Raw genomic sequence first — 26,361 nt, 5'->3', positions numbered from 1 at the left:
TAGGCACAGAAAAAATTTTCTCTGTGCATATCTTTGGCTCAGGAACTTGACCTTAGGGGTGAGGGCAGGGAGCAGGCAAAGGCTGTTTACCCTGATTGGGTAATGCAGATAAGTGGCTCTTTCTGTTTGCATTTGCAAATGGGGTAACTGGGGACAAAGTTTTGGTGGGCAAGGTCAGTCCCAGAGTAGGCTGGATCAAATGAGAGAAGGTGGCCACCCTGGTCAAGGTCCACCACTGGGAGGCAGATCCCAAGGGCTGTGTGTGGGAGGAGCCTGAGTCCAGTTAAGGGCCTGTCCCCACTGCAGGGGGCCTTGTCCTCTGCCTCCTGCTCACTTGGACTCACTTCAACATACCTCTGAATGTTCTGTACTGATTCAGGCCAAAAAGACTTTTTTTTTTTTTTTTTAGAAAATGTTTTATTTTTTGAAAATTATGTTTTTATTTAATTTTTTTTTTTTTTTGGTACTGGGGACTGAATTCAGGGGCACTCAACCACTGAGCCACATCCCCAGTCCTATTTTGTATTTTATTTAGAGACAGGGTCTCACTGAGTTGCTAAGTGCCTCTCCATTGCTGAGACTGGTTTTGAGCTCATGATTCTCCTATCTCAGCCTCCTGAGCCGCTGGGATTACAGGCATGCACCACCCTGCTCAGCTGAAAATTATGTTTTTTAAAAAATATTTTTATCAAAACAAATGCCAAGAAAAAAATTGTTATTAAAAAAAAAAATGAAGGCAGGTGTGGTGGTACACACCTGTAATCCCAGCGGCTTGGGAGGCTGAGACAGGAGGATCCCAAGTTCAAAGCCAGCCTCAGCAAAAGCGAGGTGCTAAGCAACTCAGCGAGACCCTATCTCTAAATAAAATACAAAACTCCACCGCGCGACCAGCACGCTAGCTTCTTTTTTTTTTTTTTAATATTTTATTTACATTTTAGTTTTTGGCGGTCACAACATCTTTGTTTGTATGTGGTGCTGAAGATCGAACCTGGGCCGCATCGCTTGAGCCACATCCCTAGCCCCCAGCACGCTAGCTTCATACTAGAGGTTCGTAGCATAGAAGTTAACTAGTGAGATCAAAATAAACACACAAAACTCAATTTACCCTTTTCTTTCACCAGGTCTGAGACGGCCCTCCCTCTGGCTCCTGCCTCAAGCCACCCGGTGGGGCAGCGAGGCTTACTCAGGACCAGTAGGAGAGAGAGAGAGAGAGCACACCAGGGAGTGGCCTTTTATTGGGGAACAAGAAGTTCAGAGGAAAATCCCATCCAATGAAGGTCGAGGGGGACAGCATTCCAAGGTCAGGGTCAGTGATTGGTCTCAGGGTCAAGGGTCAGTCACACCCTCACACGGATGGGCTCTTGAACCTGGAGAGGGTAGGGATTAGTTCCAACGCAGTTTAGCCAGAATGCCTCACACCCAATCAGGGAGGTGCCCAATCACGTGCGAGAATGGCTTCCCACACAAAACAGGGCTGGGGATATGGCTCAGTGGTTGAGTGCCCCTGAGTTCAATCCTTAGTACCAACCTCCCCCGCCCACCCCCCCAAAAAACAATGAGTTTTGGGGCTGGGGTTGTGGCTCAGAGGTAGCGTGCTCGCCTAGTATGCATGAGGCACTGGGTTCGATCCTCAGAACCACATAAAAATAAAATAAAGATATTGTGTCCACCTACAACCAAAAAGTAAATATTAAAAAAAAAACAACCATGAGTTTTGACCAGGTGCAGGTGTAGTGGAACATACCTATAATTCTAGCTACAATGGGAGGTTAATGCAGAAGGATCATAATTTCAAGACCAGCCTGAGCAATTTAGCAAGACCCTGTCCAGAAAATAATTTAAAAAGAAAAAAAAAATGGGGGCAATCACTTTCATAGCCACAAATACCACATTAGGGAAAATAAAAATGGAGACATGCCTTGTCAGTGTAAGCATGGTCACTCTGAAATGGTATCAGAACATGGTCTTTAGAGAAGTCACATCAACAAGGTATAACAATGAATCTGTTTGTTCTCAGTATATAGCCCTATTGTGAGCTTTGTTCAATATTTCCTGATAAAACCATTGCCCCCTTCAGAAAACAGGAAAGGGGAGTCAAGGGGCAGCTGCCTACCCCAAACCTATCATGTCACAGCTAGAAGAAATAGAGACAAAGAACTTTTTACAAAACACAAGCCAGCTCTCTGGAAACAATGCTTTTTAGGTTGGAAGTCCATACTCCATCCAAATCACACCTGCAAGGAAGCTCCCCCCCCCACCCCCATGGAGGCCCTGTGGAGGCACAGCACAGAAGAACCAGGACTGGTAGGAGTGCTACTCCCAGGGTCTCCCTGCCCACCTTCCAAGGGTGAGTGACGTGAGAAGAGTCCAAAAGGGAACATGTCATGTCCAGTGACCACAGGATCCAGCTTTATGCTGTCTTTTTTTTTTTTTTTTTTTTGGTGGGTGGGGAGGGGAGGGTGGTAATCAGGAATTGAACCCAAGGCACTTAACAAGAGCCACATCCCCAGCCCTCCCCTCCACCTTTTTTTTTTTTTTTTTGACATAGCCTCACTAGTTTGCTTAGGACCTCACTAAGTTGCTAAGGCTGGCTTTGAATTTGAAATTCTCCTGCCTCAGCCTCTGGAGCCACTGGCATTACAGGCATATGCCACCCTGCCTGGCTGTAGTCTTGATTTCAAACACTCAGTCCCACTGTTCCAAGGCACAACTCCTGGGTGGAGACTGTTGGTTTAAAAAATGTGGTCAGTGGGTGAATAGGCCCTCATTCCAGGGTGTTGGTTTGCTCAAAAATGAAAACATGTAAGAACTTAAAGTCTTTGTAGAAGGCAGCCTTTCTTCCTCCTGATAGGGCACAGTCTCTTTCTGTTCTTTGTCTGAGTAGGTACTTGAGGACTATGTAAATCTCTGAGAACACCTGGGACTTTACCTCCCTCCTTAGCTGCTTGACTTGGATCTCTGATTTCAACAGTGGAGAGTGTAACTCTTTCTATTAGCTCTTACATGCTCTTATATAGGACAGGAGATTGGAAGATGCCATTGACCTAGCCATTTGACCTTGGTTGTGTCCATGCAGCCTAAATAACACTGTTTGGCCCAGGGAATCTTGTTCAACCTGGCAATATGCTGGGTTTAGATGGGAGGTGGGCACAGCAGAGTCAGATAGATGGCCTGTGCCCTGTCTCTGTGACCTTGGACAAAGGACTACACCTTCTTCCCTTCAGCTAACACATCCTTCAGTGGAGATAATAATGGACCTACTTCACAAATTTTTCTTGAAAATGAATTAACGTAGGGCTGGGGATGTGGCTCAAGCGGTAGCGTGCTCGCCTGGCATGTGTGGGGCGCTGGGTTTGATCCTCAGCACCACATAAAAAATAAAATAAAGATGTGTCCTCCGAAAACTAAAAAATAAATATTAAAAAATTCTCTCTCTCTTTCTTTAAAAAATAAAAAAGAAAATGAATTAACGTAACTCACAGAAAAGCCAGAAGCTGAAACTCCAAACCTCAGTTCTTGTGTTCCGACAAAAGAAAAGTTAGAGTCAGATACCAAAAGTCATGCGAGAGAACTTGATTATAAGTGAAAGTCAAGTAAAAGCAAGTGAGGATCAAGCAGGTAGCACTCTTAAGAGAGAGAGTGTCATTCTCTGAGAGAATGACAAAGGAGATGATGCTGTCTTCAGGTTTATTACCAAGACAACTGGGGACTACCTTCTGTACCCTTTGCCAATCAGGTGTTCAACTCCTCCTTCATGTCAGGCGGTGGAGTTTTTGACCCTAGTTGGTCCTCTCTGGAACTGTCATGGTGGCTATCCTATTTAGGTGACTTCATCTACAAGTCAATCAATCCCATGTTAATGTGGGTCCTGGGGTCAATAACTGGTCAGAAGTTACCTTAGTGGGCCTGTGCTACTAGGGAATCTTCCTTCCCAGACAAATGGAGGCACTTCTGGCCTAGCTTCACATCAACGTCAATGGATCCTGTCAAGAATAAGTCCCATTAATTCTTATCTTTTGATATATTTTCTCTTTAGGGCCTTTGCTTCCTTTTTTTTTTTTTAATGAATTAACTACCACCCTTTGTTTTCTTGTCTACTTTGGAAGTAGTTTAAAGAGGACCATAAAGAGAGCACGCTATCCGGCTCCCAGCAGCTCCCCTTGCCGCGTACACCAGCCCGCCCGCGCCCACCATGGCCACTGTTCAGCAGCTGGAAGGAAGATGGCGCCTGGTGGACAGCAAAGGCTTTGATGATTACATGAAAGAACTAGGAGTGGGACTGACTATGAGGAAAATGGGCGCAATGGCCAAACCAGATTGTATCATCACCCTTGACGGCCAGAAGCTCAACATAAAAACTGAAAGCACTTTGAAAACAACACAGTTTTCTTGTACCCTGGGAGAGAAGTTTGAAGAAACTACAGCTGATGGCAGAAAAACTCAGACGGTCTGCAGCTTTGTTGATGATGCATTGGTTCAGCATCAGGAATGGGATGGGAAGGAAAGCACAATAACAAGAAAATTGAAAGATGGGAAGTTAGTGGTGGAGTGTGTCATGAATAATGTTACCTGTACTCGAGTCTATGAGAAAGTAGAATAAAAATTCCATCATCACTTTGGACAGGAATTAGCTGAAAGAATGAAGAAGCTCAGTTCAATGAGCCAATCTCCAGACTGCCTTTTTTTTTTTCATTACTGTGTTCAATTATCTCTATTACAAGCATTTTACATGCAACTATTTCAAAGTGTTGGTTTAACTAAGATCATCCCTTTGGTTAGTAAATAAATGTGTTTGTGCTAATAAAAAAAAAAAAAAAGAGGACCATAAAGTAATTTAAAGAACACTGTGACCTTGCCATGCATTTCACTGCTCATTCATTGCTACCTAACATAACCAGTATAAACACTCGGCACCTGTTTGTTCCTTGGCTGCCAGTCTTGATTGAGCTCCCTCAGCTGAGCTCCCTCTAGATGTCAGGGTACCAAGGGTCCCTGTCTAACTGAGTCATGGGGACTTAGCTTTGCAAGGGGAACTTCATTTGCCCTGAATGACTAAGCAGACACCTGTTTACTCCTTTAGCAAGCGGAGGCCACAGGGCGTTGATGAGACCCTGCTAGCTCCCAGTGGGCCCCAGACATTCTAAGCTGATGGTTCCTGGGGCATTGGCAACTAACTGGACAGGCTGCTCTCAGACTGCTGTGATCCAGGGCACATTGGATCCCTTTCCCTGAGACACCCAAATTGAGCATATAGACTACAGCCAGAGGTGCCAGTGCAGGCCATGGGAAGTCAGTATAGAAACAGGAGAGCCTTTGAGCATCCCCTTCTTTGTGCTCTGGGAATTAAGTGTGGGTTGGGGCTTCAAATTCACAAGGACAAGAGCCAAGATGCCATTCTTGGTCTGACCTGTAAGTCACCTTGGGTGGGTCTGGCCATCTCATCCCAGGGCCGCCTCAAGTTCGGAGCCCAGGCAGCCCTAAGCGAGGAGGCTTAATGAAGAGCAGAGATACCTAGAGACCCACAGGTGGGAGATGAAAGAGCTTCCAGAGGAAGCCACTGGAGCTGGTAATTACAGTGGCTTGAACTCCCAGCCTGGTCCCAGCCAGTGGGTCTCTCATCTCCCTGAGGCTTCACTAAAGAATGCAGCCCTTTCCTGGCCTCAGAATGGAATGTTCTGGGGCCAGTGGGTTGTTTTTTTTTTTAACAATTGCTACAAATGCTTGCTCAGTGATATCAGAGGATCAGGGCTGGCCTGGGGCCAGACTCTCAGAGGTGAAGGTTGAGTGCCAACCCCAGCCTCCCTGCCACCTTCATTCCCCCTGCTCATCTGGTCCTCTCTTTCTCCTCTCCCGTCTTTGCCTTAGGAAAAGGGTGTGTTTAAACTGTAGTGTAAATGGTAGTAGTGCTTCAGTGTTCTGCCATCCCGCTTCCTCTCTATCTTTTTAAAAATCTTGATCTGGGGCTGGGGATGTGGCTCAAGCGGTAGCGCACTCGCCTGGCATGCGTGCGGCCCGGGTTCGATCCTCAGTACCACATACAAACAAAGATGTTGTGTCCGCCGAAAACTAAGAAAAAAATAAATAAATATTAAAAAAAATAAAAATAAAAATCTTGATCTGGCCTTAATCTTGGGCTTCTGAAGCTGGGATCACAAATCCATGAGGTTACATGGTGATGGGCTGGGGGTAAGCAAAACTATAGAGTAATATAGTGTACCTCTCTGGAACATCAATTTTTTAAGATGACGATAAAACCCATTATCTATTAAAACAAGCATAACCATGTCATAAAGAAGAAAGAGAAATTGCATGAATCTTAATAACAAAACAGTCTTCTTCCTATAAATGGCGGTTAAATCTCTTTGCTCAAGGCTGTGGGAACATAGATTCCCACACGATCACTCTAGTCAATGACAGTAGAAGTATCCTTGGATCGCAACCACCACTGAGGTCATTTTATTGTTATTTTATTTATTTATTTTTAATTTTGTTTTTCTTGTCCACACTGGGGATGGAACCCTAGGCCTCTCACCAGCCATGCAAGCACTTCACCACTGAGCTAGCTACACCCCTAGTCTCTACGTAATTTATAATCTTGACTGACAAATGACAGGTTGGTAGTGATTACTGGTATTTAAAGCTTATGCTTTTCTGAATGTTATGTAATATTTTTGAAACTAAGGTTAGAATTTCTGTTCGTGTTAACCCATGTTGCCAAGGGCATGCACAGGTATGTTCTGCGTTTCTGAGCATTGATTTGTTTTAAAGGTGTCACAGTTTTAAACAGTTGCAAACTGGGTTGAACCCCATGTGAAAAACCTGTAAAATCCCAGAGGAAAAAATGTTAAAGCAACATTAGGGGAGAGTGCAGACTACAAGGAAAAATAAACCTTCCAGGGACCACAGAGAGAGGCTATGCAAGAAAAAGAATGCCCGAGAACCCAGAGAGAGCCTCAGCAGACAGGTCAAGCAGAGGAGCTCAGTGCAAACAGGGGAAGTTATAGTTGTGACCTGGCCCTGTGTTGGCCCTGGCTCTAGTCCTCATTCTACACTTTCCCCTGCTACAAACATATGTCTTGTATGGAAGAAAAGAAAGGTCCATCCTGTCAAAGGTCCATTTCAAAGTCAAAGCCCCGGTGACAGATTTTGACAGAATCCATTCTATTCTCTAGAACTCATATTTGCTCTCACATGGCTATATCACTTCTAATATTTCAAGTATTAGAGTTAGTATATATTGGAAAAATGAGATGAACTTCATTTCTGGTGAGATATGTGAATACATAAATACACAAAATGCATTTGTATTTTGTGCCGGACACCCGTCCATCGCATTCATCATGGGGCCCCATACCTGGAAGTTAGACAAGGACCTAATCAGGTCCATATGGGTGGCTTGTGCATTATCCTTTGGAATTCCTCTTCTTCCTCTTTCCATCTCTGGTGTACCAGTATGCCACACAGCATGTTCTATCCAGTGGAATTTGGACACCTGAGGGTCAGCTCTCTTCAGGGCGACTGAGAAGATGATGTCCTGGTGATGCTAGAAGAGTTTCCTGGGCCACTGGCTACCTTTGATTTTACCATGTACCATGGTCCTTTCCTGGGTCCTTTGGCCCTGTTGTGCTCTGTCAGTCATGGTGTGTGCCAACCTACCAGAACGTAGCATCTTGGGCAAGAAACCTAAAACAAGGCCATTCATACACCCTTCTCTGGGTGAAAGGCCAGTGCAACCCTCTGCTGGGCAGAGGGGCCAACATTTAACTCCCTGCTGGAGATAGTAAAGCCAAGACCCAAGAGAGCAGAGGAGACACATAAGCAAACAATAAAGCAAAATCAAAATAAGGGGGCGGGGAGAAGGAACTATATTTAGAGTGGGCATCTTCCACGCCATCTATACATGCCAGGCCTTGCCACCCTTCATGTCCACCCTATGTGATATAAACAGTCTCCTGGTTCATATATGTGAGGCTCTGAGAGATTATGGCTAATGTCTATCCAGGGCTTGCTATATACCATTTATTTGTCACTCATCCCATTGTGTAGGTTCAATTATCTCTATTTTATAGATGGGAAACCAAGACCCAGGGACACCAGGTAACTCCCTAGTTGTCACAAGATAATAAGCATTAGCAACAGTACTGGAATCTAGAAATTCTGACTCCAGATCCCAAGTATTTAACACTTAGGTCTGTAGCCCCTCCCAGGCCCCAGAACTATTGGCCCTGCATCTCCACCCTCAGGTCTGCTGGGACTGCCGCATGCCCAGTGTCCAGGCTCAGCAGCCCCTCCTTCTGTTCATGGAGATGTTCTCAACTGGTGCTATTAACCAAAAAGACCCCAGGATGCAGCTGCCAGTCACACAGGCAGTCTGGATCCCCAGCCTGGCCTCTGAGGACAATGTCCCTGTTGCTTCTGGGACACTGATCCAGGGTCCACCAGTGGGCAAGGGGATTTTGCCTTTCTTATGTGCCACCAGTGTTGGCTCAGTCATGTCAGAGGATCAGGGCTGGCCTGGGGCCAGACTCTCAGAGGTGAGATGAGCTTGGCATCCTGCCTGCATCCTGGACTGCCCCTGCCTCCACATCAATGGACAATGCCACCTTGAAAAGTCACTATAGGGGGCTGGGGCTGGGGCTCAGTGGTAGAGCACTCGCCTGGCATGCGTGAGGCACTGGGTTCAATCCTCAGCACCATATAAAAATAAAATAATAATAAAATAAAGATATTGTGCCCACCTATAACTAAAAAATAAATGTTAAAAAAAAGAAAGAAAAGTCACCATAGGCCAAGGGACGCTTGGTTTTCCTGGGGAACGCTCCCCTGCCAACTCTCTCAACCCTTTCTAGAAAGTACTGAGGAGGTGAACTCTCAGTGTGCAGAGGGAAGTGCCCAGGAGTTTTACTCATTAATAGCAGAGCAGAGGCAGGGGTTACAGGGTGTTGAACAGAGAGGATGCACACCAGACAATGCACAAGCAAGTGTGGAATGTTAGAAGAGACCCCTGAGAGACAGAGGAGACCAACACTAGTCTAGTCTGGCTCAGGTCCAGTATGCACTTCTTAGCCAAAAAAACTGGCTCCAGCTCAGACCTAAATGTTCTAGGCATGAAAAAAAAAAAAAAAAAAAAAAAGAACTTCTTGTTAATTCTAAGCAGCTAAAATGTACTACCCCTGTGGCAGAATTTGCTATTTGATGCCCCAATTTGTACTCCCTCTCTTTTCCGTAGTACTAGAATTGCAAAGTTCTTAGTCTCACCTCAGCCAGCTGTGGACACATGACTAATTCTGATTAATGGGATGTGAATGAAAACCAGGTATGTGTGTCTTTGAAAGGAAGTAGTATGTCCTTGCCTTTTTCTATGCTCCCTTCCTCTTGGTTGGAATGGAAATATGACAGGAATCAGAGCAACCTTGTGGGGCCACAAGATAGAAGCCTCTGCTCACCTGTTTGAACTTTTATATGACAGGGATTCAGATTTCTCTCTTTTTAAAGCCAATGTGATTTTTGTCTCTGTCACTGTAAGCAAGCTGATAACCCAGTACTGCATCTCAAAGCTTAGACTCCCCAAATACCCTCCCTTTGGGTGGGGTTGGAATTCAGTGTGTGTGTGAAACACGGTGCTGTAGGAGCTCCATATATCCCAGAACTCACCTGCCCCGGATCACAGGGAGTATATTTTGAGGAGAATTGGTTGGAAAACAGAAGAGAAGGCCATTCTGGATAGCATCTTTCCCTGCAAGCAGGTGACCACTTGCAGTCAGGATTCTCTGGTCAGTTTTCTAGAAAAATGGGGCAAGCTCGGATTGTTTCATTCAAACTGATGTTCTATTGGTTAAAACATCTGGTAGGAGGAGGTGCTGGGGCTGTAGCTCAGTGGTAGTACATTGCAAGTGTGAGGCACTGGGTTTGATCCTCAGCACCACATATAAGTCAATAAATAAAATAAATGTCCATCAACAACTTAAAAATAAAATCTATCTATCTATATAGATTTATTTATTAAAAACAAAACAAAACAAAACACCTGGTAGGAGAGGAAAATCCCTGTATTATGGTTGAGACTCCGTGGTACAAAATTGAGTAGTGGTTATGAACCAGTTTCTCCACATGTAAAAACAGAAACCACAATGCTCCAGAGGCTCTGTCTTGTGATCTGTCACCTCAGGAGACTGGGGAACCTCTTTTATTCAAGTCCATGGCAGATTGTGTTTTCTAAAAATGATCACCCTTTTGACTTGGGGTCTCCTGTAGTTTAACTTAGAGAGAAACCCCCTGCTGGTCTTGACCAAGGAACTTCCAGGCTGGTACCACTTCTGGCTCCCTAGTGATAGGCAGGCGCAGCACTAGAACCAGCCAGCCCATTCTTTGTGTCACAGACCAGCCGTGGGACCTTGGCAACTTTCATTATTTCTCATTTTCAATGATGAGCTTGGCATTCTGGCGCCCAGCTTCCTCTGGGTTGTGCTTAGTGAGGACAAGCTGGTCTCTTGGGGCCCGACCTTTCTGAGCACCAATGTCTGATGGTCTTCAAGGGCAGAGCAGGCTGACCTCTGTTGGCTGACCTCTGTTCACCTGTGTTTCTACTGTTTTCCACAAAACTGATGCCCTTACCTTCTATTTCTTCATCTTAGCATCTTTGAGCCAAAGTCTTCTCCCCTAAAAGGAGAGTCTTTGTCCCTTGTCGTTCCTAAGTGATCTCTGTGTATCCCTGGAGGAAGCTTTTCCTGACGAATTTCTTCCCACCTCCTCCACAGGCTGCCAGGTTCTTGAGTGGGCCACTGAGGAGTCTTCTGAGCTAAGGAGGACTTTGAAAAGAGGTGTTAGAGCCCAGCCATTCCGAGTGTGGCTCTGACTAGCAAGTCCACACCTAGAATTCTATGCTTTTTCTCTTTCCTGCTTGAGATGACATTGATCTTTGAAAGTGGAAATTATCTAATCAGGAAAGGCCTCCAATAACCAAGACAGGCTTATGGAGGAAGGCTGACTGGGACTCCTGGGTGGCTTTGTATCTGTCTCCTATCTCCACCTTTGGTCCATTTATTGAAAGTATAACCTAAGACCCCTCTTAAACCTGCTCTGCCTCAACCATCTCTTCTAAAAAATGGGGATTACAAAATCCTTTCATGCTTGAAAACAAGGGACTGGTCTTTTAGATCTCTTGAGTTCCCCAATGTCTCTGAGAATTGAGTTCTTTTTTATTTTAGTAATGGGGATTAAACCCAGGGCCTTACACATGCTAGGCAAGTGCTCAGCTACTGAGCTACATCCCAGCCCTTTTAATTTTATTTTGAGACATAGTCTGGCCTAAAAGTTGCTAAGGTTGGCCTTGAATTTGCAATCCTCCTGGTTCAGCCTCCTGAGTAGCTGGCATCACAGGCAGATACTACCATACCTGGCTTGAGAATAGGAATTCTATGAGAGATTGAATCATTGATTTAGAAACAACCTCAAAAATTTTCAGGAAAGTTATGAGTACAGTATAAAATTTTTTCCCAGAACCATTTTGGGAAAACATTGCTGACTCAGTGCCCCATCACCTTCCAATATTTTGGTGTGTATTTTCAACAAACAAGAACATCCTCCTCCATAACTGTGATACAGGTATCAAAATCTGGAAGTTGATGTTGATCTGTCACTACCATCCTATCCTCATAGCTCATTAAGTGTTTTTTTAAATTTCCTTATAATGTCCTTTTAAATGAAAATCTGAGTCTCCAAAAAAATGTTGTTTATTTGGAATTAGCAGAGCAATGCAATGAGTCTATGCATACCATAGTAAAGTGAAATTCAAAGGAGCTGAGACTGGGAAAAAATTTTAAAGACAAAAATAAGAAGGATTACATCAGGTGTTTGGAAACAATAACCTTCAGCCACAGTGATTAATAACAAGGGTGGCCTCAGCCTGAGGATGAACAGACAGTTGCTGGATAGATGTCCTTGCAAAAGTGCTTTTTGTATAAGGTTTAATCTTGTAACTCTGGCAGGGTCTTTTGTAACAGTTGCTATCAGGTAATTTTGCATAATAACCCTTCCTTTATAACTGCCAGACTTTATTTACTTTGTTGTTGTTAGGGTTGACATAATCGACTCCATTTTCAATTTTGCAACTTTGACATTTCTTTAATATTAACAGAAGGATCCAGAACAGTAAGTATTTCTTTTTTTAGTTGTAGATGGACCCAATATCTTTATTTTTAATTTATTTTATGTAGTGCTGAGGATTGAACTCAGGGCCTCATGCCTGTGAGGCAAGCACTTTACCACTGAGCCACAACCCAAGCCCAGTAAGTATTTTTTATTTTATTTTATTATTATTTTTTGTGTGTGTTTTATTAGCTACACATGACATTACAATGATCTTGGCAATTCATATATTTGAATCAATTGGGGTATAAATTCTCATTTTTCTGATTGTACAGATTGCAGAATCACACTGGTCATAGAGTCACCTATATACATACAGCAATCATAATGTCTATTCTATTCTGCTGCCCTTCCTCTCCCCCCTAGTAAGTATTTTTTTAAAAATATTTTTTAGTTGGACACAATACTTTTATTTAATTTTTATGTGGTGCCGGGGATTGAACCCAGTGCCTCACGCATGCTAGGCAAGCACTCTACCACTGAGCTACAACCCCAGCCCCAGTATTTTTTTAAATATGTTTTTTGAGTTGTAGCTGGACACAATACCTTTATTTTATTTTAAATATTTTATTTTAGTTGTAGATGGACACAATGTCTTTATTTTTTTACGTGGTGCTGAGGATTGAACCCAGTATCTCATACATGCAAGATAAGTGCTCAATCATTGAACCACACCCCAGCCTGATATCTTTATTTATTTATTTTTATGTGGGGCTGAGGATCAAACCCAGCACCTTGCACGTGCTAGGCGAGCGCTCTACCACTGAGCCACAACCCCAGCCCCCCCCCAGAACAGTAACTATTGCATTTAGTTGTCACATCTCTTTAGTCCCCTTCAATCTAGGAGAGTTCCCCCATCTTTTATTGACTTGCATAATTTTAACACTTGAGCACTGCAGACTCAGTTGTTTACAGAATGCCCCTCCATCTGAGTTTTCGGATGCTTCCTCACGCTTGGATGCAGGTTTCTTCTCTCTGGAAGGACCAGCATAGAAGTGATGCTTTAGGGCTTCCTACCAGGTACTCGTGATGTCCCTCTGCTCCACCTGTGATGTCATTTCCAACACTCAATTAAGGTAGAGTCTGCCAGGCTTCTCCCCATGAAGTCATTTTCCCTGTGTTATTGTTAAGTATTTTGTGGGGAGGTACTTTGAAACTATGTAAATATCCCATTATTCATCAAATAAGTAATTACAGTGAATAATTAATTATAGATGTAATTATTAATATGACTACAACTAACAAATATAATTACTATATGTTTAGCCTCACACCGTTTCCTATTTTATTTAATGGACTGTAATGGGTTATAATCTATTTATTATCAATATGTTATTTATTTTATGCTCACATTATACCAGGTTTGGTCAGCGGCAGCCCCTCAAATTGGCTTCTGTGTTCTTTTGCCATGTCTCCCTCATTCTTTGGACAGGTGCCCCGCCTTGCCCAGCCCTCCCTGTGGCCTGTGGCCTACTCTGGCAGGGAAGGGAGGAGTCTAGGAAGGCTTCCAATGGCACCAAATATTCTAGACAGTGGTGCTAGTTGTTTGTGAAACTTAGAAACCCAAGATTCAGCCTGTGGCATGAGCTCACTTAGACTATCCCCTCAGGACCAGGCTTTCTAGTTGGGGTCATCTGTTACCTTGAGTGTGCTTCTTAGAAAAACAAAACCACTGAGGGGACCCAAGAAAGAAATGGGCCGGCCCATGATGTCTCCTGTGCCTTCATGCTGGACCCAGGATGGGTTAAATTTGAATGTTACCCCCAGCTTCAGGACTGGCCAGGAAATTTCCCATATCTTCCCCCTGGTTATTCATGCTTACTAAAAGCAGGCGCTGCCAGTGCCTTCCGGCCTGAATCATTCCTGCATCTCAGGATGTCCAGAGCACCAAGACCCAGCATGGGCTCCAGCAGGCAGCAGACTGTGAGGCTGTGCTATTTTTGGGCTTCCTTTTAGACCCCCTGATAGTTTTGCTTTCTGGAATATTGTTTCTTTTTCCTACAGGAGACAGATTCTAAGAAACATCTCAGGAAGCCCTGGCACTGATAATCACAGAGTATCTGTGTAATATAGTCCCAGAGGTCACCTGGGGTCGTGGTCCATTTACCAAGAGACTAAAAGAGCTCAAAATTTTAGGGCCCCTCACTTGCATGGGCCACATCCAAAATCAGGGCATTTGGTAGTCACAGTTTCGTAGTCTATCTTAAAGAAGGGCTCCCCAATTGCTTGAGTTCTTCACATGGGCCTGCCCTGGATCTACTGTCACATATGACAGGATTCCTGGGCTCAAAGTACCCCAGAGTGGTGAGAAAGGAAGGACAAGATCCCCTGGGGGAAGGCAGTTCAGTGCCATGGTAAAGAGTGAGGCTGCCTGGGTACACATCTCAGAGGTGACACTCAGATTCCAGAGGCTGCCTACCTGCCCTCCAGTGGAACCTACCTCACAGGGTTGAAGGGAGGATTAAATAGGTCCACAGACAGATACGTGGATATGCATAGAGTGAGTCCTTGAAATAGCACTTAGAGGTCTTCTCTTTCCCTTTCTCTTTATGAAGTGCTGCCGTAAAGGACAAGCACCCTGGAGAGTCTTGGTCTCCTCGTTCTGTAACACCAAGGAATGTTCCTGGCTTCTCTGGCTTTTCTAGTCAAGGTTGAAGGCTCGTGAAGGTTTCAGAACATTGGGTTTCAGGGTCAGGTTGCTGGGCTGAGTTGCCAGGAAGTGGCTGGCCTTGACCACTGCATCCGAGTATCTGCAAGTGGGCAGCAGGAAGTGAAAAGCCTGAGACCTGGCTCTGAACTGCCTCCTGGCCCTGTCCCCATGGACGGGAAACGAGGCTGGGAGGATTGGGACAGAATCAGCTTTGGAGTTGCTGGCTGGGATGGTGGGTGACATGAGCTGGCCACAGACTCCAGTCTCTGGGGAGACTCACCTGGGAGGCTCTGCACTGGAGGCTTAGGAACTCCAGGCCTCCTATAGGAGATGGCAAGGTGGGGGATTTTGACCCCCTACTGCCACCAGTCCTTCCTTTCTCTTCCCTATGTCAGAAAGCTGGGGGCCAAGTCAGGCATAGTGGTACACACTTGTAATCCTAGTGACTCAGGTGGCTGAGGCAGGAGGATTGCAAGTTCAAAGCCAGTCTCAGCAATTTAGCAAGGCTCTAAGAAACTTAGCAAGACCCTGTCTCAAAATAAAACAAAAAAAGGGCTGGGGATGTGGCTCAGTGGTTGAGTGCCTCTGGGTTCAATCCCCGATACTAAAAAAGAAAAAAGAAAGCTGGGGGCCAAATCACTTGCATTTCAGGTGTATTTTTTTTTTCTTCTTTCCATCCAGCTCTGTGAGACCAAAATGAATAACAGACACCATCAGTTGTCAGAGAAGGTGGGTTCCCTTGTCCCCCTAGAGAAGGCCAACCTGCCTAGCTCAGCTCCTCCCTGGACAGCATTTCCCCTGTGCCTGCCTCTCCTCATTCCAACTTCCCAGTTATGCTACCATCTTCCCTTCCTCCTATACCCCTGTCCTCTCCCTTCCGATGGCCTCACTATTCACCAGCCAGCCTTCCCAGCCCCATTCCCTCTTCAGCCAGGGTCCTGGGGACCTGGAGAGCCATGACTCTTCAACTATTATAAGGAATCCATATAACTTATACCCCAAGTGTGGTGTTTCTAAAACAATAGTATAAACTAGGACTGTCCTGGCCAAGCAAGGCTATGTGGCCAAGCTAGGAAAACACAGTCACCAGCTAATGTCATACTCCCCATTTACTCAGCCCTTGCTACCCCCTGGCTCTGCACTGTGTTTCATGTTCTTTCCAGAATAACTCACTCCAGTGTAATCCTTTTACTTGGATCAGGCAGACCCCCAACCCTCATCTTCTCTCACCTGTCCCCCCAGTGATGGGCTACTGCTGACTTGTCCTGGCTGGGCAGTCTGGTACATTTTTAAGAACTTTACAAGCCAGTTGTTAAACATAGTTATCATTTCCAAATGAAATGATCTGAGCTTTCAATTAAATAATTTAAAGACAAAGGTAATAAATACTCTACATTTATGTAATCACTTCCCAACTATATTGTTTCCTGTGCTCTTGACGTGATGAGTATGGTGTCTGTATAGCTGAAAACCATATATGGTTTACTACTGCAGTCTCTTCCCAACTCTTGAGTTCAATGCTTTCGGGTTGGAAGATTTGCCCTGGTGGGAACAGTTACACTTTTGTAATTAGCAAATGCTGTATAATCAGGGCTGACTTACTGTTTTGTTGATGGGCTTATACTTCAGAAAGTGATGTAAGAAAGAAATTGTTAGTAATGCAGATTAAACTTTAAAAGCATACCATGACTGAGCCATTATCTTGTGAATAACAAATCAAGGAGGGCTGGGGTTGTGGCTCAGTGGTAGAGTACTTGCCTAGTATGTGTGAGGTACTGGGTTCAATCTTCAGCACCACATATAAATAAATAAACAAAATAAAGGCAGTGTCCATCTGTAACTAAAAAAATTTTTTAAAAATCAAGGAAATATTTTTCTAGCACTTGAAAAGTATGACCTGATTTAGCAAAGAAGTTGTTCATGTCATTGACAAATGAGTCAAGTTCTGACTGCATACTGCTCAAGCCAAACAAGGTTTCCATTTAATAAACACAATTAGTGTGAAGAGGAGAAATGGTTTGCCAGCAGATCACACATCAGATTTACGGGCAATGAATTTAAAAGGAAAAAAGTTAGCCAATTACGCAAGTCCATTTGTCAAATCATGTCTGACTATAAGAGTTTGACCAAAAGCAATGAACAATATCCGTGAGAATCAGTTAGCTACACAGAATTTACAATGTGGAGTATTGTAAATGGTGTGCTCCACATCCTTTCTACCAGTAAAATTTGTAGGAAACACTCTTATGTATATATGTACACAAATGCTTTTCTAGAGAGAGTTGTGAAATACTTATCAACATACCACTGCCCACTCCCCGTCCTAGAGGGGACTGACTTCCTGGTCCTCTTGCAGTTGGGTGTGGCCACGTGATGAGTCCAGTCCAGTGATATGTGGTAGGAAAGATATCAGCCACATTCAGGCCTGGTCTTCAAATATTGCTCATGAGACCCTCTCAATCTCTTCCTTCCTTGCTGCAGGGACACTGGGGACCCCATGTCTTAGTCTGTTATGTGCTACTGTAATAGGACACCGTAGCCTGGTTAATTTATAACCAATAGGAGTTTGTTTAGCTTGCAGTTTCAGATGCTGAGAAGTCCAAGATCAAGGGGCTACATTTCCTGCTGTGTCATAACATGGTGGAAATGTCACATGGCCAAAGAATGTGTAAGAGCAGGCAAAAGGGGTTGAAGTCTTTATAACAAAACCAGTCATAATATGACATTAATCCATTTGTGAGGGTGGAGCCCTGTGACCTCATCACCTACCATTAGGCCCCGCCTCCCAACCCTATTGAACTGGGGATGATGTTTCCAACACATGAATTTAGGGGGACATTCTAGCCATGGGCTCTTGCTAATGAAGCCACCTGATGGAGAAGAGATGCCTGCCCTGAATAGTGGCTATGAGTAAAATAAACTTTTATTTATTTAAGCCACTGAGATCACAGGTCTATCTATTACCACAGAGTGGCCTCGTCTATCCTGCTAGTCCAAGGAGGAGCCAGAGATGGGAGGCAATCTGGGCCAGGATCCAGCCCATCTTCATTCCCAGTCCTCCCTCCTACACACTTTCAGAAATATGGAATAAAGTCTGAATCCAAGGTGGGTTTTGTTTAAGGCCCCATTTCAGAGGATATCTCACAGGGCCCATTCCTGGCCATGCCTCTAAAGGCAACCACCTCCGGCGGGAGGCCACCCACCAAAGTCTGTCATTAGAGGGCCAGCCAGGGTGGCTGGTGGCTGGGATTCAGCCTCCCATTAAGTGTTATTAGCCTGGCCCACAAGCACCCCTCTGGCCCTGTCATTTACTGCTTCCCTCTGTACTTAATCTGGACCAGATCTGGGACTTGGACAGACAGAGAACCAGCTTGGGAAATGATGTTTTTAGGGCACAGAACTTAGGTCCCAAATGCCAAGCCACACAAACCAGGCTCCCTGCTCTCAGCTGCAGAAGCTTCAGCTCAGCTCCACTAACCTTTGCTGTGTGCGGATGGTGAGGCAGGCACGAGGGTGTTCCGGGCAGCGCAGTAGGCCTGGGGTAGACACTGCGTAGTACCGTGGGATAGGCGTAGTATTTTCTTCTTGTTCCTTCCTGCCCTGAAAGCCTGGCTATTCTCCCTGGCTTTGATTGCAAACCAGGACGTTGAAACCCATCAGGTTGAAGTCACAGAGCCCCGAGTGGTGGGGTGACTTGAGGCGTGAGTCGGTGCATTCCTGACTCCTGATTCCGTGGTGGTGACCCTGGCCTCCACTTCCTCGGCCCCACCTGTCCTCTCCCGGTCAGGAGTTCCACCCATGACCTGTGCTTACCCTCTCCCTGCAGTGCTACTCTTGCCTTGTTGTCTAGGTGCACCACCAGGAAGAGCTCCAGAGTAGGCTCTGGCTTTGTTTTGCTCGGATTTCACTGTGTCCTCCGTGTATAGAATGGTGCCCAAGTGTTTGCTGAATGACTATTATAGAAGTGTGGGGTCTGTGTGGGCAGGGCCTGTGCTTCTCCCTCTAGGGCTCCCGCCTGGCTCAGTATTTTAGCTGGTGCCTGTGGAGACGGACAGCCCTCAACCACCCTCTTCTCCCAACCAGCATTTCCTCCTGACCTGCCCTGGGTCTGCGCACGCTGTGCCCTCTGCTCAAACACACCCTCTCGCCTTTTGGTTCCTTTGGCTCCTGCTTGTCTTCAAGTCTCAACTAAGCCCTCTTCTCTGACCTCTGTCCTGGAGCCCCCCCCCCCCCCCCCGTATTATCCCTTTCACATAGGGTCATACCTTCTCAAAATCAGTGGGTCTACCTGGCTTCTTGCATTAATGCAGGCTTGGGAAGGGTGGGACCTGAATATCCTGCTCACAGTTGTGTCTTCAGTCACCAGGATGGCACAGATTAGGTGCTCAAGTGCCTGTAGGATGAATCCATGAAGGGCTGACCACTGTTGATCCCTCAAGGAAGACCCAGAAGTCATGTACCAAGGATGCAGGAAGTGCGGGCTGGCTCTAGTCTGGTCCAGGGTCCCCACTGATCATCTCCCTGACATGCTCAGGACAAAGAAAGCAGCCCCGTCTACTCTTTCCCCCTCAAACCAGACTATCTTCTTTCTAAATTTATGAGAGGAACATATACTTATTGTAAGACTTCTGAGCTATTCTTATTCACTATCTTGGCCACCTACTATGTGCCAGATGCCCCACTAGGTACTGGGGGTGCAAAGATAGTATAGCAGCGGATCTACACCCATTCTGCACCTGAGGGTAGTTCTCCTGCTGTACACCTTAGAAGAGGGCTCTGCTTTCTGTGTGCTGGCCCCATGTGTCAGAATCACATCAAGGGCTCCCACCTCCAGAGGCTTCAACCCATTAGATCTCAGTGAGTCTGATCATTTGCTTCTCTAACAAATTCCCCCATGATGTTTACTCTGCCAGCAGGAAATATGATCTAGAACCATTGCCTAGACTACATGAGCCTTACAGTTGTCACAGGTTTTACACGTCTGTGCTCATTCAGTCTTTTGACATCTCTCACCTGGGTAAGACACATGACCAGTGAGAGCTGAGGTGGAACCGAGTTCGGGTCTTCCTACGAGACTGCCCTCTCTTAGCACCAGGTGGCATAGAGTTCTAGGAAAGCCTGCAAGGGTCTAACTAGAAGAGGCTGTGGAGAATCGAGGGTGACATTCTGGGAGTTAGGATGGTGGAGTCTGCTTTTCCCTTCTGGAAAGAGCCCTGGCTTGGGGCAGGATGGTCTGGGAGAGAGTGACTTGGGGGCAAAGAAGGGTCAGATGGCACTGGGAAGGAAGGGCACTGCAGCTCTGGAGGGCCTTCTGCCCCATGGTGGGGGCTGGGTCATCCCTTCTACTTTGAAGACTCTGGCTGAAAGGGCACACCTCTAAGAGGTCAGAGTGGCCTCCGTTCAGCCCCAGACTTGCCTTCCTCTGCACAGAATGTGCCGTGTATGGTAGCACGTCAGGGGCAGCACCCTGCCAGCCCAGCAACTCAGACAAGCACTTCCTTCCTGTCAGCCCCAGGCGGCCCAGGGGCTTTGGCAGGACAATCCCCCAGTGTTCTTGTTGGGCCTGGCTGAGTGGTGCTACCTCCTCAGGAGGAGGCCTGGGAGGGAGGTGCAGAGAGAGACCAGCTCTGGGAAGAGCTGTGTCCTCCACAGGCAAGGACAGGAGACGTGGGGAAGTGTGAGCTCAGATGGACAGCTTCCTGTGATGCTGAGCAGGAAGCCAGAACCCTGGAGAAGGAAAATAAACCTGGACACATATTTTTAGAAAGTGGGCAAACCCTGTTGCTCAGCATGCGGTGGAACTGAAATCTAAATCCGGCTTTCTGTGTCTCTAAGCAGAAGGCCGGGACCCACTGGCTCCGTGCAGGAATGAGACCTTCAGGGGATGCGAGAGTGAACTGCCACTCCTGCTACTGCAGGAAATCCCAAGCGGTGATGGAGGTATGAGCCAGGCTCCCACTAGGCGCTCCACATGTGCAACCCCATTTAGGCCTCACCAGGACCCTGAAAGGTAAGCACAGCTCACCCCGCATTTTCAGGTGAAGGAAGAGAGGCTCAGAGAAGGCAAGACCCTCAGAGAAGGCAATCACAGGCAGGGATGTGACAGAGCCTGTTCTATGCCAACCTCAGCAGATGGCAGTACTTGGAGGGTCACACACAGACTGGTCACTGAGCACAATTGCTCTCCCAGAGCACAGCAGGTCTCTGCCTCCTGATGGTGGGAGTTCAGGCTCACACACACAGCTCCTTCCATGCCAAGCGGTCGAAATGCCAGACAGTTCTCTGTATTGAACTCAAACCCCTCTCCTTGTAACCTCACAGAATTATCGAGCACAACAGCCCTTTAAGCCTTGCCAATCTTCCACATTCATTTCTAGGTTTAGCCTCTTTCCAGCCATCTCTTCTCCACTCCCCAGAAAGTGTTCCAGGTTTCTATGTGGAATCTGAGATCCAGCAGAGTTGCTTTCTAAGGAGCAAAATAAATCAGGGAGATCTAATGTTTAGAAAAGGCAAAGTCAAGATAGTATGAGACAGATAGATGATTGAACTGAGAAAACATTTTGATATCAAAGGAAAAATTGTTTGTTTTTTTTTGTCCATTATGACCTATATCAGCTCTGATGCTAATTATTCTTAGAAAGAATCTACAGAAATTAATTTAAACATTAGTAACATTACTGGACCACGAGTTGAACCTCTCAAGGCAAGGTAGATGCTCCACTGAGAGTAGACACATTCCAGCAGAATTGAGCAAAAACGTAAGCGGTGTGGCTTCCAAATACTGGCAGAATTATAATTATTTATGACAGGATAGGAGGGGCACTGCCAGTGTACACTGCAGTCGTGTCATAATGGACCTAGTGTTAGGAACTTAAAATGACACACCTCCTCATCCCAGCTCCATCCCAGAGCCAGGTTGCCCCTGGGTGGAGACCCAGGCTGAGGCAGGCTACTTGGTTGGAGTCAGGTCTGTGGACTTTCCATAGAGGCCTGGTTGTCTTTCCAGTAACAGCCACGATTTCAAAGGGCTGCCAAGGAGCAGATTGGGCAATCCCCGGCCAGCCCAGGGTAGCTGTGTTGTGCGTAGGAGCCCTGCATGCAGGGGTGTTGGAAACTGGCAATTCCAGGTTCCAGAATCAAGTCCTGAGGGGAGGGAGGGAGACAGATGGAGCCAAAGGACCTGCCTTGAACTGGATCCCCCACGGCAAGAGGTTGCAGGCTCTGGGCTCAGGGAGCTCTGGCCCTGCCACAGGCCTGCTCAGGCCTGGCACACACCCGCCTCCTTTCCTCTTCAAAGACACCACTCCACCCACTGCAGGGCTCTTTCCTGGCTTCAAAATGTCACAATCTCCATCTGTCTTTTCTTATCCCTATAGACCAGTCCCTCATCCCTAATAGTGGAAATAACTACACATCAGGTAACACCGTGGGAGGCAAGAAAAGCTCTGTAGAAGAGAAACAAGGTGGCAAAGCACCCTTCCTCTTCTTGATGATACCAAGGAGACTCAGCCCCGTCCACAAGCAGGAGGAGAGAAGGCTGGGAGGCAATGGCCCTGCTCAGCTTAGGTAGCATCAGTGAAGGGGCCGGAAACAGGGAGTCTGCAGCCTAGTCAACCAGTGTGATGGAAGCGATGGTCCCCAGGGGCCCTTTTGAAGACAAGCTACCTGTGAATGTGAGCACCATGTAGTCCCACTGGCAGGTGGTCACAGGAATGGAGATGATGGCCAGCTGCTGCTCTCAGCATCCACCACATGTGAAGGACACAAGGGTTTGCTGAACAAGAGGATGTTGTCATAGTCTATACCACTTGGCTCACCTCCCAGCTTCAAAAATGAAGAAAACAAGTGTCAAACCAGATGTGGTAGACAGGCCTGTAATCCCAGTGACTCAGGAGGCTGAGGCAGGAGGGTCACAAGTTCAAGGTCAACTTCAACAACGTTGATATCCTGTCTTAAAAAATAGTTTCAAAGCAATTTTTTTTTAGGGGGGTGTTACTGGGGATGGAACTCAGGGGCACTCAACCACTGAGCCACATCCCCAGCCTTATTTTCTACTTTATTTTAGAGACAGGGTCTCACTGAGTTGCTTAGCACCATTGCTGAGGCTGGCTTTGAACTCATGATCCTCCTGTCTCAGCCTCCTGAGCTGCTGGGATTATCGGCGTTCGCCACCGTGCCTGGCTCAAAACAATATTTTTCCTTTCACCATCCCACTTCCACCAGATGTTTTACAGGATAAACATTTTTCTTTTTACCTTTAAGATTGGACTGAAAAGTAAAGAGCCTTACAGAAAACTTCAACCAACACGTGGAGTCCATGGTCAAGTATCCCCGCAGCTCTGAGTTTAGAAGGCAAGACCCAGGCCAGGGGCGCCTGGGCTGATAGGGCGTCTGCCTGTGTGTGTGTGTGTGTGTGTGTGGGTGGGGGGAGGGCTCTTCCTTCCACCTTTTCACTCCGAAAATTGTCCTCACAAGGCAGAGGTCATCTTCCCCAAATTCAGATGCTCTGATACTAAATAAATGGCCAAGAAAAAGGAGCAGGCAACTTTCGGACAAGAGAACTAACTGCACGCTGAAGAGACCCTTGTCACTTGGCACCACAGCCAGCTGCAAGGGCTATCAGTTCTGGCAGGACTTTGTCATGGCACAAAGGTCCCAGAGACCCGAAGTCATCCTCAGTGACAAGGGCAGACCTGGCTGCATGTCGTGACCCCCCAAGGCAGGAAGCAAGGTGACAACAGCACAGAATCAGAGGCACCAGGACTGAGGTCAGACAGGCCATTCCAAAGAGGGAGCTCGAACTCAGGCACAGGAGCTGTTGGCCTGCCATGGATTCCTGTCTATCCAGCCCCACCCCTGAAAGGTATTTCCAGAATTTAGGTCACTACACTTGGCAGCTTTGCTTCACACACAAATGCTCTGAGGTTAAAGTTTATGAAGTGTGACCTGCGTGCCAGTGACTAAGTTCCATGAGCCTCAGCTTCCAAATGTGAATCCTGATCCGCAGCTAGGGCGGGACAGTCACCGTCACCACCTTGACAGCCAGCATGGGGCTGGGGGGGTTGTAGACCCTGAACCTACAAACTGGCTGGCCCACGACCCAGAAAAGAGGCCCTGAGGCCCTTTACAACCTGAGTGGGCTTCACTTTCCAAGTGCTTCATGGACCTCAGCAGTGAGGTTCAGTGGGAGGGGCTGGCTTCAGGCTTTTAAGGCTGTTTCGGGAATCGGGGAAACCCAAATTAACCTCACCCCACAAAGCAGCAAGGAGGCCTCTGACCCACCTGGTTGTAGATCACCAAAGCACAAAGGCCTGGGAGACCCCAGGGCAGATATATGAGGGGGCAGGACAGCACTACAGGGGCACTGCTTCCTGCTGTAGGCTGGGGACACCACATGGGCCACATACGCTTCTTGGTCCTTATTGGAAGTCACCATGTCCCCGCTTTCAGCTGGTGTTAAACAGGAGTTAAGAAGCTGGCTAAAGGAAACCCTTTCCAGCCCTGCCAGGACAGTCACCATGAGGGAGAGTGAAGCCTGCTGTGACCAGAGTGATTGGCACTTCTTATGAATTGGGAATGTGTAGGGTGGTTTTGTCATTTTTCTAAATAGAGGGACCTTTTAGAAGGACTTCAACTGTCACACACAAGGACTGTTTCTAGACTGCAAAGTGTGGGGGTGGCCTCAGGCCTCTTCTGCAGATGAGGGAGCACCACCCAACAGGGCTCTTCTGCTTAGAGAGAACAGGTGATGTTGGAGGGGACTTGCGGGAAGGTGGAGGGGCAGGTGTTAAGCAGGGCTCCCGGCTGCCTCTTTTCAAATTCAGTTACAAAGATTTTTCCAGGTGGTGGCAGCTTCGCTGTCTTCCTTTCTCAGATGTCTGAAAGCAGGGCTTGTCCAACTAGTAGATTAGAAGGATATGGGGATTTGTTCCCCATACTTTAAAGCAGGGAAAAAAGCCTTGTTGTGAAGAGAAGACAAAACCTGTTTGGTAACTTGTCATTTCAGTGAGAACCTGAACTGCTCACAGGTGAACATTCCCCTCGACTCCGCCCCTTCCTCCTGCCCGCCAGCAGCCCTGGCTGGGGACAAGAGAAACAAGGCTGCTGAGATTCATCCAGAGGACACCATTACTGGCTGACAGAAGTTTAAGAACCCAGAGGCAAAAAAAAAAATGTTTATTCCTCTTGCCATGTCAAGTATAAAATACCCAAACAGTGCCTTTGTTGTCAGGTGCCACCAGGAAAACATTAACACAGCAGTCACACATTTTTGATAAGAGTAAACTGTTGTCAGATTTATCTGATTTCTCTCTCTTCCTCTTTAATAAACATTAGAGAACTGACTTCTTACATCACCACTGAGTCCTCTGAAAGGTTGGATCCTCACCATGAGGGCCATGGGATTTTAAAAAGGGATTTCTCATTTTCTTAAAAATATCAATGCTAAGGGTTCCATAGGCCTATTTATCAACTCCATCAGGGTCCTACAGTGGGAGCTACCCACCAGGAGTGGACTGGAGACTCCCCAGCAGTCAAGCCCGCTGTGCAGCCTGAGAAGGGGAGGAAGAAGGCACCTTAGGCTCTGAGCCCTGGACATGAGCCTTCCACCAGGTGAATCTGCATCAGGTCAAGACGCCTGAAGCAGAGGGCTCTACTGTTAAACACCAGACAACAGTGCCTCAAAATTCCTGAGGGCTAGCATCCCAGAAACCACCTCTCCCCTGGACCTTTCTTCCTCAACCAGCTTCACAGGAGAACATGAGCTCAGGGAAGGAGAGAAAAAAGCAAAGATCAAAATTCCTGCCGGTTTTGTGAAGATAAGTATGAACATTAGGAACAAAATATCAGAGAAGATAAGGAGGACGTGAGAACTGGAGCAAATCCCTTTATTCTGGTAACTGCAAGGAAGTACTATTTACAGAAGAGACTCTAGTTTGGGCATCTGTACACATGCTCCTAAAAGCAAAGGTTATTTTTTTGCTTGATTTTTAAGTATCAAGAAAGAATTTTATAAAGTGGAGACTCATTTGCAAGCATTACTTGAAAAGAAACTGGGCACTTTGGACTCATCTTTCCTTTTCATTACAATCTGGCTTTGAAATATGGTCCTTTAAATTACCTTGAACAGGATGGCTTTAAGAATGTCACATCATGTAGTTATGGCAAGGAAACTAACGCCCCTCAGCAATCAAGACTTTTTGTTAACATGATTTTATACACACACACACACACACAAAACATATATATATATATATATATATATATATATATATATATATATATATATATATATATATATATATATATATAATACAGGTAGGCCATTAGCAGCTGTCTTTTGAACCTCTTACAAAACATAGAGCATTAGTCACTAGGGTTCTGAGCACGAGAAGCGGGTATATTAATAGTATAATTATGAAACAATAAAAACATGAATAAATAGAAGGAAAACATAATCATTTAAAAGAAAATCATTGGGAATATAGTGTATAATATTAAAAAGTTGCTTATATGAAAGATAAAAACTAAAATTTATTTTTCAAAAATGTCATTATGCAAACAAA

General features: G+C 46.1%; 1 protein-coding gene across 1 annotated transcript; it reads left to right on the top strand.

The window, feature by feature from the left end:
* Positions 1-4,140: 4,140 nt before the first annotated feature.
* LOC114100209 (fatty acid-binding protein 5) lies at positions 4,141-4,817 on the top strand. Its single transcript, XM_027944844.3, has one exon. The coding sequence runs from the start codon at positions 4,193-4,195 to the stop codon at positions 4,598-4,600; it is 408 nt and encodes a 135-aa protein (XP_027800645.1). The 5' UTR covers positions 4,141-4,192; the 3' UTR covers positions 4,601-4,817.
* The last annotated feature ends 21,544 nt before the right edge of the window (positions 4,818-26,361 follow it).

This window comes from Marmota flaviventris, chromosome 12 (assembly GCF_047511675.1).
Source record: "Marmota flaviventris isolate mMarFla1 chromosome 12, mMarFla1.hap1, whole genome shotgun sequence".
Lineage (NCBI taxonomy): Eukaryota > Metazoa > Chordata > Mammalia > Rodentia > Sciuridae > Marmota > Marmota flaviventris.
This window is presented reverse-complemented; position numbering and strand designations above follow the sequence as displayed.

Coding starts and splice junctions, on each gene's coding strand:
- LOC114100209 (XM_027944844.3), top strand. CDS start 4,193: ATGGCCACTGTTCAGCAGCTGGAAGGAAGATGGCGCCTGGTGGACAGC.